Consider the following 12,500-nt stretch of genomic DNA (forward strand, 5'->3'; position numbering starts at 1 on the left):
GGATGTACATCTTATCAGTTACCAGATTAATAAAGCTCATCGTAACAGACAAGGATGTACATCTTATCAGTTACCAGATTAATAAAGCTCATCGTAACAGACAAGGATGTACATCTTATCAGTTACCAGATTAATAAAGCTCATCGTAACAGACAAGGATATACACTTATCAGTTACCAGATTAATAAAGCTCATCGTAACAGACTAGGATATACATCTTATCAGTTACCAGATTAATAAAGCTCATCGTAACAGACAAGGATATACATCTTATCAGTTACCAGATTAATAAAGCTCATCGTAACAGACAAGGATATACATCTTATCAGTTACCAGATTAATAAAGCTCATCGTAACAGACAAGGATATACATCTTATCAGTTACCAGATTAATAAAGCTCATCGTAACAGACAAGGATATACACTTATCAGTTACCAGATTAATAAAGCTCATCGTAACAGACAAGTATATACTGTAAGAGGTTGTGGGCAGTCCCTCATTGTGTAATCTAATTCACTGGTCATTTTTCAGCAAACACAGTAAGATCACAATAATATGGATGCAATAATGAGATACATTATACAGTATGCAATTTTTTTCTCTCTCTCAAACATGAAAATATCAAATGAAAATGTTAAACTATATCTCATTCCCTACACATACTGTACTGAGATAAATTCAGATAACGCCTTTTCTGCTTCATCCCACTTATGCATCTAACAATTAACCATTTCAAGTAATCTAACAAATCATTAACATGTATTTATTAGGTGAACTCATATAAAACACTGTTAAGTAATTAATGGCATTTTCAGTAGGCAAGACCTGTCCTGAAGAAAAAATATTAGTAGAAAAAGGCGTAGCCTGATTAAACAAAGGAGGAATAAGCTCATAAAAAGTCTTTGGAGCCTTAAAATTCAATGATCAGGCTTAGGAGGCTCTGATATACAAAGCTGTGGACAAAAAAAAGTATATAAAGAAAAATTTCACCATAAAAAATAATTGAGGCTTGAGGAGGCAAGGATAAGAGGTTGTTTATACAATTATTCTAGTTACCAGTGCTTCTTTCCAGGTGGAACAAAGGCTTTTACAGTACTTAAGTCAGGACAACTTTTTTTCTATTTTAGTTGAAGTTTTGCATTGTAAAATGAATAGCACAAGCACTCCAGTGTACCTCAAGCATTCCAGGGAGTTTCATTGAAATGCCAGGATATGCTCATACATTGTCAAAGAGCAATAACATTTAAAGCAATCATCCTACTTGCAGTTACTTTGGAGGATTTGCGAACAGCTGGATGTAAACAGGTTGCAGCTCCGGAAGAACATAATTTTATCATAATATGATCACTCTGAAGTACTTTTTTTAAAATAATAGACAACTGATCTACGTCAAGCTTCATTTCGTCTACATAAACTTCGATCTAGATTTATTCAAACAAATTCTTATAACTTATTTACATACTACAAACTATGAAATGCAGTCTATTAGACATAATGTAATGTATATTGAATAATTTCTGCCCCATGACAGCCATACCTTGTCAATTGCCATTGAGAAAGCACAGGGTGAAAACAAGCCCATAGCCCAAAATGTCCCAGGACTTATTTTGTCACCCAAATAGACTTGAAGATAATACAGTAAGCTGAATGCCACTTGGGTTAAGTTGCCTACAACTCCAGCAACCTTTAAATGGGAAAAAAAATTGAATTAGTAATGATACAATAAAAACATAAACTTCTTTTAATATCAAAAGTAATTTACAAATAATGTGATTACAGTAGTTGGTCAAACTATGTCCTTCACTACAAAACATAATCCTTTAAATACGCTTACAGTACTTAATAATGTGTATTTATTACAAAATAATGATGTTCATGTGTAAATTAAAAGCAAGGGTCATCCAAATTCAAAGAATTATGCAAAAATATAATTTGACATTTCTTAGTTCCATAAGTATTACTTAAAAAAAAATCTTATCACTATCTTGAAAATTACATTCTTAACTTGCATAAGAAACCACTCTAACACTAATACTTATTTTTAAAAATCCACAAATAACCAAACTATCACCTGAATATCTCAATAAAATAATACAAAAACAAATTTCCCTTATACAAATTCTAACAATACATTAAAAACTGCCCAGGTACCACTACCTAGATGACTTATGCTTTGACCCTGATTGTGTAGTGCCACGATCATAGGATCAGTGAGTGCATGGATGGGAGAAGGGAATGTCTACATATTGCATAATAAATGGGTTTACTGTATATATGAAAGTTTTAGTATTCTAAAAAAAATTACATATTCAAAATAAACCATAAATTATACCATAACTCAAGAGGTGTGTGAAATTTCCATGTCCATGGCATTCAAACAGTATCAAAACGGACAGTTATTTTCACAGCAAGAACATTTAGGCGACAAATTAAATTCTCCAGGTTCTACCAAGCAATATCATGAAACCCATAACTTGTTCAAATCAAACCACCAATCATAAGATCCTTGAATCACTGAGGTGGGGTAGATGAAAGTGATCCCATATGAATTTCTTGCACCCAAAAGTTTATAAACAGCCTGGAGGAAGAAAACTAAGAAACCTGAATTCTGAGAAGTTACTCCCTTAAGAACCTAACAGGGCTAGGCCATAAATGATTGTGAAGGGAAGAGAAGTAACATCAGAATGATCCATTCTCTGGTTCTTGGCTTCAAAGTCTTTGGTAAGAGATAGGTATACCAACATCCAGCCCTCTATGTGAGTAATGATCTTGGCAAAAAGTACACTTTATCTGTTCTCTTTGAGGAGGCTATTGTAAAATAACAAGTTTTACTGGATAGACCTTGGATGGAGGTTACATTGAGAGGATCATATGGACAGTTGGTGACTCCCACCTAGGAGGTCTCACAATTGGTTTCAGAAAACCCTGATTGAAAAAATTTAAGATGGTTGAGAAGTCTTTTGATTCCATTTCTCCAGACCTATGCTTAGTACAACTCGACTTAGAGAACTGAGGGAATTTTCCTTGGTAGAAAGTTGTAGTAGACTTCCTGCAACACTAAATGAAATTGATTTTTTATATGCTTCTCTCTTTCAGAAGTGCTTGAAAACCACTAAGCATGAAGCCGAGTAAGTCCAAAATGACCTGGTTAGTGTATATTAGGTTGTTTCAGCAGTCTCCTCCAATAGGGCAGGGATCAATCATCAGTGACAAACCTTTGGTGCGGTCAATATGGGGCAGTGACTCATATGGTGTTTGAGGGTGATTTGTGTTTGTCTGAAGTCCAACGGACCAAGCTTGCTGGAAGGCAAGACATAGATCGAGACCATCAGATTCCTGAAACAGTGCATGTGAGGCCCTTGCTTTTGGATCTAGTTAAAGAGTGCAAAAGAGGGAAGACCTGCAGATCATGGATGTTGCATACAAATTCACACATGGTATGATTTAGGTGCTTCTGATTAGGAGTCTGCTACAATATTGCTGACTCCTGGAAATAACCTTGGAGTGGTTTTCAATTTTCGCTCCTCTGCCCATTTGAAGATCTGCATGTATTGTTATTTGACATGATGCCTAAGATTTGTTCATTAAAACCCCAAAGTTATGACCTTCCAATGGTATCTCAAATGCTTGGAGGCCTAACAACATGGCTCTTATATGACCTTAGCTCCAAAAAGATATGAGAGTGAGTAACTCTCTTCCTCCAAACAAAGGACCTTTGATTACAGGTTCAACAGTTGAGGACACTGCCCCATAAGAACGAGGCTTGCCTTTGAACAGCATGTTCTATTACAGTAGTTTCCTAGTAACAGGGGGACCCTTTTTATAAGGCTGAGAACTTGACCTGTAAAGAATGTCCACCCTAACTCTTCCAACACTGGAACCACATCATTTAATGAACAGCTGAAATTTAAGGAAACGAACTTAAGATATGAAAACAACCAATTTGGAGATAATTTGTATTTTTCCCTAACTAATAATAACCTGGACTTATTTATGTGGCAGCTTGAGGTAGCCATTAGTCTAAATGCGAGGTGGCAGCCCTGCCTAACCGCTTAGTGGGTAGGCAGCAGGTGACTGGGTGGTACCCAGCCAACTCTTTATATACTCTCACAGCTGTGAGACGTCACTTTTTATTGCAGGCAGGACTTCTGGGGGACAGGTGATGGCGGGCTAATGCATATAAATAACTCCAGGTTTGTATTAGTTAGGGAAAAATATAAATTATCTCCGAATTTGTCATTTGCTCCCATACTAACAACCGGCCGTTATTTATTTGGATGACTCACTCCTAGGTGGATGGAAGTCCTAGATCTGGTATGGACATTGACCCAGTTTTGCCTAGTACAGTATATGACTGTGGTGTAGGGAAAACTTTGACACCTTGCTGAAATATACAAAGTGAGTATATTCACGGCCTGTGCAATTTAGTAAAATAGAGGTTGTTATTTGTATGAATTTGTATGTATGAGTTTTTAAATAGGAAAAACAACCAGACGTACCACTTGTTCCCTCACAGAACCAATGGGAATGTGGACAGTATAAAATTATTACTTATACTAGGCTACACAAGGGAAGTGATAATTACCTACAGAGGTTGAAGCCAGCTTGCAGAGGGACCCATGGCACTGTACCCCAAGAGAGGGGGAAGATGAAGGAAGGAAAGCCCGACATTCTTCTCATTCATCCCAGTCTTAACCCGGGTAACCAATTCCCTCAACCAACTGCTACTTGTCCATTAAGGAGCAGGAGGTATCTTAAACCACCTGTTGAGCAGCCACCACAGGACCGATTGTAAATGTATCGAGCCTCCTGTGGGTCACATCTTTGAGGTAATGTGCTGTGAATGTGGTTGGTCTTTTCCACACACCAGCTTGGAGGACCTGCAACACAGAAAACTTGCGTTTGAATACCAGGGAAGTACTAATTCCCCTGATGTTGTGAGCTCTAAGTCAACGAGCTTGAGGAGGATCTGGAGCCAGGGCTCTTTCGATCACCTGGCGTGTACTGGAGGATACTGTGTTCTTTGTGATCCTCTTCTTTACTATACCTGAACTAAAAAACAGTCATGTTAGTCTGGGTCGTGTTGCTGCAGTGCGTTTAAGATACTGTAGTATCTCAAACTCGTCACTGGGCAAAGTAACAACTGATCTGGGTCGTTGGTTAGGGAATGAAGACTCGAAATCTAAAAGGGCCCAAATCTAAGGTCCAGCATCCGCAGGATTTTGAGTCTTAGCAATAGACTCAAGGACGAAGCTGAGCGTCACTTCCCCCATCCCCTTGAATGGGCGATGTCATATGAGAGGCCATGAAGTTCACCAACTCTCTCTGCCAAGGCTAAAGCGAGCAGGAACGCCATCTTCAAAGTGAGATTTCGGTCAGTTGCATGGCCTAATGGTTCGTAGGGAGGCCCTTTTAGGGACCTCAGTATGCGAACTACGTTCCAAGGAGGAGGCCTGATCTCATAACTCCGTATGAGTAGAGAAAGCTCCAACGAAGACAAAATGTCGATTCCTTTCAGCCTGAAGGGGACACGGAAAGGAGCTTTTTCTCCCGAAGGTATACAAGAAACTCTGCTATTACTGGAATAGTGGCATCGAGTGGAGAGATATTCCTCCCATGACATCCAACCACAGAAGACTCTCCACTTGGCCTCTTGGACCAAGGCTGAGGACCTACCCAAGTGTCTGGACATTCGTTCTGCAACTTGTTATGAAAAGCCCTTCTGAGTGAGGAGACGCTGGATAGTCTCCACGCGTGAAATCACTTCGACTTCACGGTTTTATGGAAGATGTTCGCGTGTGGCTGTTTAAAAGATCTGGTCGTGGAGGGAGTCCTCTCGGTCGATCTACGAGCAGTTGCAGGAGGTCTAGGAACCACTCTGCGTGATGCCATAGCGGAGCTACAAGGGTCATCAATAGATCTTTGAACGCTCTGGTTTTGTTATGCAGTCTTCTCATCAGACAAAACGTGGGAAAGCCGTACACGTCGATATTGTCCCGCTGTTGTTGGAATGGAGTTTGCCATAGAGCCTGAGGATCCGGGACAGGAAAACAGTAAAGCAGGAGCTTGCTGACCAGAGATATTGCGAACAAGTCTACAGTCGGGGAACCCAACAAAGTCAGGATTTTTTTGACTATCTGACGATTCAAAGACCATTCGAAGCCTACTATCTGAGTCGCTCTGCTCAGATTGTCTGCGAGCACACTCCTTTTGCTGGGAATGAAGCGAGCTGATAGAGCCACCGAATGTTCTTCTGACCATCTGAGGATCTTTACTGCAAGATAGCATAGAGACTACGAAAAGGTACCGGCCTGTTTGTTTATGTATTGTAAGCCACTACTGTGGTGTTGTCGCTCGTCAATACCTCAGAGTAACCTGCCAGCAACTGTTGAGACAAATGAAGAGCTAGGTAGGCTGCTCTCAGCTCTAGCAGATTTATGTGCTGGTACCTTTCTGATTCTGACCAAAGGCTGGAGATTGTATGGTGCAGCAGGTGAGACACCCACCCTTCTTTTGATGCATCTGTGAAGGGCATCAATTCCGAAAGGGGAACGAGGTGGTTCTGGCCTCTCCGAAGGTTTTCGTCTACCATCCACCAACTCAAATCTGTCACCTGCTCCTGATTCATGGGAACTCGGGTGTCCGGTGGATCGGAGTGTTGGTTCTAAAAGGTCTTCAGCTGCTATTGCAGGGATCTTATCTTGAGGCAGCCATTTGGAACAAGATGGATGAGAGAGGTTAGATGGCCTAACAGACCCTGCCAACGGGAGGCTGGAATAACTTCTTTCCTGAGGAAGGGAGCAACCACTTCCTTCAGCCTGTGTACTCTTTCGTCTAATGGGAAGACTTTCTCTAGAATGGTGTCTATGATCATTCCAAGGTATACCAGTCTCTGTGAAGGTTACAGTAATGACTTCTCGCAATTTATCAGGACCCTCAGATCCTGACAAAACTTGAGAAGCATGTCTCGGTGACGAAGAAGGGTCTTCTCCGAGTCTGCTAGGATCAGCCAGTCGTCCAGATATCTGAGAAGACGGATGTCGTTCCTGTGAGCCCAAGATGACATTAGGGCAAACACTGGTAAACACCTGAGGGGCTGTTGCTAAACCGAAGCATAAAACTATGAACTGGCATATCTTTCCTTCATGAATGAATCTGAAATACTCCCTTGATGACAGATGTATTGGGATCTGGATGTAAGCGTCCTTCAGATCCAGTGTGCACACGAGGTCCCTTGGACGTACCGCTCGAATGACCGTGTCTGTTGTCTCCATTATGAACTGAGTCAGTTGGACAAAATTGTTCAGAGGGGAGAGATTGAAGACCGGTCTCCAGCCTCCTGTCGTCTTCTTCACCAGAAAAATCCAACTGTAAAAGCCTGGAGACCCATCTACTATCTTTTAGAGAGCAACCTTCTGCACCATGGTCTGGACTTCGGCCCTGAGAGCCAGCTCCTTTGAGGATCCCTTTGCATAGAAGCCAAGGTGCACTGGATCCCGAGTCAGAGGAGGGAGAGTGTGAGTGAACGGGACGCGATACCTCAAGGCGACCGCATGGATCGTCCAGGGATCTGCCCCGTGAAGCTGCCACCTCTGCCAGCGGCGCTGTAGGCTTCCCCCCACAGGTGGTAGGTAATGAGGAATGCTATTCCTAGCGGGAGTGGCCTCTTTCGAAAACCTCTAGTTCCTGTGAGGTTTCAAAAGGCTGAAGGTAGCTAGAAGAAAAGCTTGGAGACTAGAAAGGTAACTTTCCAAGAGAGGTTGTTTGAGTAAAACTACTCTTAATGGAAGACTTCTAGGAAAGTCCACCATCCATTCCAGTATCTCTGTGAACCATCCTCTTGAGGGCCAAAAGAAGGCCACTAAAGTCACCTGGTCCCTTCGTGTGACACAAACTTTGTGTCACCTTGTAAGGAAATAGAACGAGGAAAACGTACACATCCAGATTGGACCAGACTAATAGGAAAGTGTCTATGTGGACTGCTTCGAGATCTGGCACTGGAGAGCAGTTAGTTTCTAGTCTCTTTGTCTGTTAAGTCACGAATAGGACTATACAAGAACGACACCAAAGTCGCAACAGATTCTTGCAGATTTCTCGATGGAGTGTCCATTCTCCAGCTGAGACTGTTCTTCCATAAGTTCTTCTCTTTTTTAAAGAACCTTGTTAGAAGGAATACATTCTTCTCCTTAGCCCAGATGAGAAGACTCCTCTCAGTCCTGTAAAGGAACCTCGAGTGGGTTCCGTCTTGCTTGGCAATGAAAGCCAATTCTGTGGTGTGATCGGCATAGATCTGCACCACTTTGTTCCAAACTGACCCTTCAAAGCTTTTTGAGAGCCAACTGGACTGTCAACAGTTCCTTTGAGTGATGAGGAAGCTCTTCTGATCCTCTGTCCAAAGTCCCGAAACTTCCAACTGTCTAGTGTTGCTCCCACCCCGAATCCGAGGTGAGGAGACACAACACAAGGTCTAAGATCCTCTGTTCAAAAGGGGTGACCTTCCGGAAGTTTGACTGAATTGAACCACCACTGAAGGCAACTTCTTATAGCATCCTTGTCCCAAAATGATTGAGGTTGAAATGGAGAGAATAAAGATAACTCACATAAGGATCATAGCTTCTAGCTTCTGACTGGCTAGGAATCGAACCCTGGTCCAGGACAACTAGGATGAACAGTGACATAACAATGGTCACAAAGAAAGAATCAGTCTTCCCAGGGAAAAAACCCCCTCCCCAAGAGGAGAGGTTTCCCAACACACTCATCCTCTTCCTCGCAGAACACTTCTGTATCTTAGAAAGATTGCAGTTTCAAGAAGGCTTGCTCCGTTCTAAGAGGAGACGTAAAACCCCGAAAAAGCTTGACTCTGAATCACCATCCTTAAATAAAGTATTTTTTGTGATGGTGTCAGAAGATCTAACGGAAGCAGTGACTTTGTGTTTATCAGGATACATGTATTTAAGGTCCTGACTCCTGGCGTCAAGGAAACCCAGATCACCGCCTATGTCGCCGCGTTGTACTAAGGCTAGACACTCGATAAAAAAACTTTCGTGATCAAAGAGATCGGAACTAAGGCGTCCTTGATCTCGACATTCGATTCAACTAGTGTCACCACGAAGTCCGAGGTTCTCATGTTCAATGTCATGCCTCCATCTAGATCTCCGACGTTGAGCGTCCTGAAAGATGGGGCGCCGAGCGTCCTGTAAGACGTGGCGCCGAGCTTCCTGTAAGACGTGGCGCCGAGCTTCCTGTAAGACGTGGCGCTGAGCGTCCTGTAAGACGTGGTGCCGAGCGTCCTGAAAGACGAGGCGGCGAGCGTCCTTTAAGACGTGGCGCCGAGCTTCCTGTAAGATGTGGCGCCGAGCGTCCTGAAAGACGTGGTGCCGAGCGTCCTGAAAGACGAGGCGCCGAGCGTCCTGTAAGACGTGGCGCCGAACGTCCTGGAAGGTGTGGCGCCGAGCGTCCTGTAAGACGTGGCGCTAAGCGTCCTGGAGTCAGAAGAGACTCGTCTAGTTGACAGGAATACGCAATTCTTCTGAAAGGTTTAAAGTTATCTGAAAATCCTTCATGAAGATCGTAAGAAAGAGCTCTGATAAATCAATCGTCCAGATACAGGGAGGCTCTGATGTCTCTTGAGTGCAGTATTCTGCTACATTTAGCAAAAGTTTAATTGCAAAGCCTACCTCTTAAAGTCCTCTCTAGATCTGTGAGAGAGATCTATTGGAGCTAAAACTAAAGGAGGTTTTCCTATGAGAGGAAATTGGAATCCTCCTTCAGAAGATGTACAGACCAAAGGTCTGCTCCCCTCTTCTCCCAAGATTGCCAGAAGTTATGTAGTCTGGCTCTACTGCCTGAAGGCGAAAGCAGTCAGACTCTGCTTCAAGGGGTTTCTAAAATCTTATTACAATTACTATCACTCAATTAATACTGATAATAATACAAAGGATCTATCAGCACCATTTTCTATGACCTGTTTAAATGCTAAAATATACCTTTGAATTTTTTTTCATTTCCATATAAATTATATATAATAAATATGTCATCTTAACACTAATAAATATTGAGCCACTTCTTTTAAGGATTATAACACCATTTCTCATTAGATACTGCTTTCCTTAACCTACAAACCATCTATAATAAGTCCCAGGTTTAAGAACCATTTCATTACATACTAAAATAGGACAACAAAAAAATATGCTCACCTTTGCCTTATTGAAAAATGGTGTCAACATCAGGGCAAAAACAATAGAGGAGCAGCCATACAATAGGAAGAGTATAAATAGAAGAAACAAGTTGACATGAACGAAGACCTTAGCCAGTGGAAGGATAATTATGCATATCAGGGATAAAACAACCACGTAGCCACCGTATATAGTAAACCAGGACAGCCTGCATAAAAGAACAATAAAATAATTAGCATAAATAAAATTACCGTAACACAAAAAATTCATATTTGCTTTTAAAAAATGTATGCAATACCACATCACGGTATACCCATCCATTATCATTCAGTTATGATTACTGCCTGTATCTTGATCTCTCTATAAAAGCAAATTATTTAACAGCAAATATCTACTTGGGAGGTTCAGTAAATCCCTAAGATAAGAACCTTTAACTTATGAACTTTCAGATATGAACCTGTGCTGGCAATATGTAAAGCATGTTCTAACTTCTTTTTAAAAGTACCTTATTATGCTAAAATAACTGTTGCAATTCATGATACAATTTAAGTAGGGTAACTCAATAAAGTTAGAAAAACCAGCTAACAGAAAACAATGGAGATCAGGGGGTTGAGGGTTAGTACCTGAATGCCTAAGTTAATCAGCTCTGACTTATGAACGTTCAGAATTAAGAACTGACGCTTTGAACACATTTAGTTCCTATGTAGAGGATTACTGTAATTATTTCAAAAGAAATAAAATCTATACTCATAGTTCTTTTAGACTTGGAAAACATGCCTACTGCTTTTATATAAAACAGTCACGGAATGTATTAGTTCTTCACTTAATTAATTGGGAAGATTAAATGCCAAATTACTAATTATTGGTCTTAGAAGGCTGTGGTAGATGTCTAATATGATATCAAATATTTCTTATATTTTGAACAAAGTTCTTAGTTTTATAAGGTTTTTCAAGAAAATTCTATTCTTTCATACAAACCCTTCTTTTCAAATCTGCATAGCCCTGCAATCAGCAACCCTACAAATACACACATTAACCCTTTTACCCCCAAAGGACGAACTGGTATGTTTCACAAAACTCATCCCTTTACCGCCATGGACGTACCGGTACGTCCTTGCAAAAAAATGCTATAAAATTATTTTTTTCATATTTTTTTTATTTTTTTTTTTTTAAATTCAGGCATTTTCCAAGAGAATGAGACCAACCTGACCTCTCTATGACAAAAGTTAAGGCTGTTAGAGCAATTTTAAAAAATTATACTGCAAAATGTACTGGGGAAAAAATAACCCCTTGGGGGTTAAGGGTTGGAAATTTCCAAAGAGCCTAGGTCCAACCCTTAACCCAAGGGGGTTATTTTTTTCCCAGCACATTTTGCAGTATATTTTTTCTAAATTGCTCTAACAGCCTTAATTTTTGTCATAGAGAGGTCAGGTTGGTCTCATTCTCTTGGAAAATGCCTGAGTTTTCTCAAAAAATTATCAAAAATATGAAAAAAAAAAATTTTTATAGCATTTTTTTGCAAGGACATACCGGTACGTCCATGGGGGTAAAGGGATGGCTTTTGTGAAACATACCAGTACGTCCTTTGGGGGTAAAAGGATTAACAAAACTGAGTAATTGTAGTCCAAAGACAGACAATAAAATTCTATCTTTACGTAACTAAATTCGTAATAGATTTTTTTATAACGGCAAGCTCATACTTTTTTATATTTGTTCATATACCATACGAAAACAAAAAACAAAAAAATACCCTTTAAAATGGAACATGAAACATGATAACCACAATTTCATGGAAACATACAGTCCAGCATTGCAAAAATTATCGAAGCATGCATAAAATTACTCATAAAAATGGGCACCATGCACTTTTGCAGCGAGCATATCACACTGCCATTTTGCATAATAACCATTCAAATGCAATATCCTTTTCATCGGTAGACTCCACGATTTTTAGTGAATATTTCCGCGAAATAATGTCAGGATGCCAGAGAACTTCAAATACTGTAAATCAATCAATCAATCAGCGAAATACATATTCAATGATGATGCACCAAGTGCGTCATATGATCACTTATGTTTACATGGATGGATGATGCCAAAGAGCTACATTGGATCACCAGAGGGTTAATTAGCTTCATAGATTTGAGTAGATATTAAGTTCTTTTGACTATAAAGTATGGGTGTAACAGTTGATATATAAAATAGTATTAAAATCAGTTTAAAGTATTATTGAAGGTTAAACTGTGGATTATTATAATTGATTGTATGCAATTATATGTATAAGTGTGGGTAGTGAATAAAGTAGAGTAAAAGTAGAAGTATGT

General features: G+C 40.3%; 1 protein-coding gene across 2 annotated transcripts in view; it reads right to left on the minus strand.

Moving 5' to 3' along the window:
• LOC137638641 (cholesterol transporter ABCA5-like) overlaps positions 1–12,500 on the minus strand; it is a 269,061-nt gene that overhangs the window by 163,358 nt on the left and 93,203 nt on the right. For both annotated transcript variants that reach the window (XM_068370905.1, XM_068370904.1), the window contains exons 8-9: positions 10,198–10,384; positions 1,539–1,685 (exon numbers count right to left, since the gene is read on the minus strand). In XM_068370905.1, coding sequence (XP_068227006.1) covers positions 1,539–1,685; positions 10,198–10,384 — 334 coding nt within the window. The remainder of the gene's footprint in view (positions 1–1,538; positions 1,686–10,197; positions 10,385–12,500) is intronic.

Source organism: Palaemon carinicauda, chromosome 3, assembly GCF_036898095.1.
Source record: "Palaemon carinicauda isolate YSFRI2023 chromosome 3, ASM3689809v2, whole genome shotgun sequence".
Taxonomy (NCBI): Eukaryota; Metazoa; Arthropoda; class Malacostraca; order Decapoda; family Palaemonidae; genus Palaemon; species Palaemon carinicauda.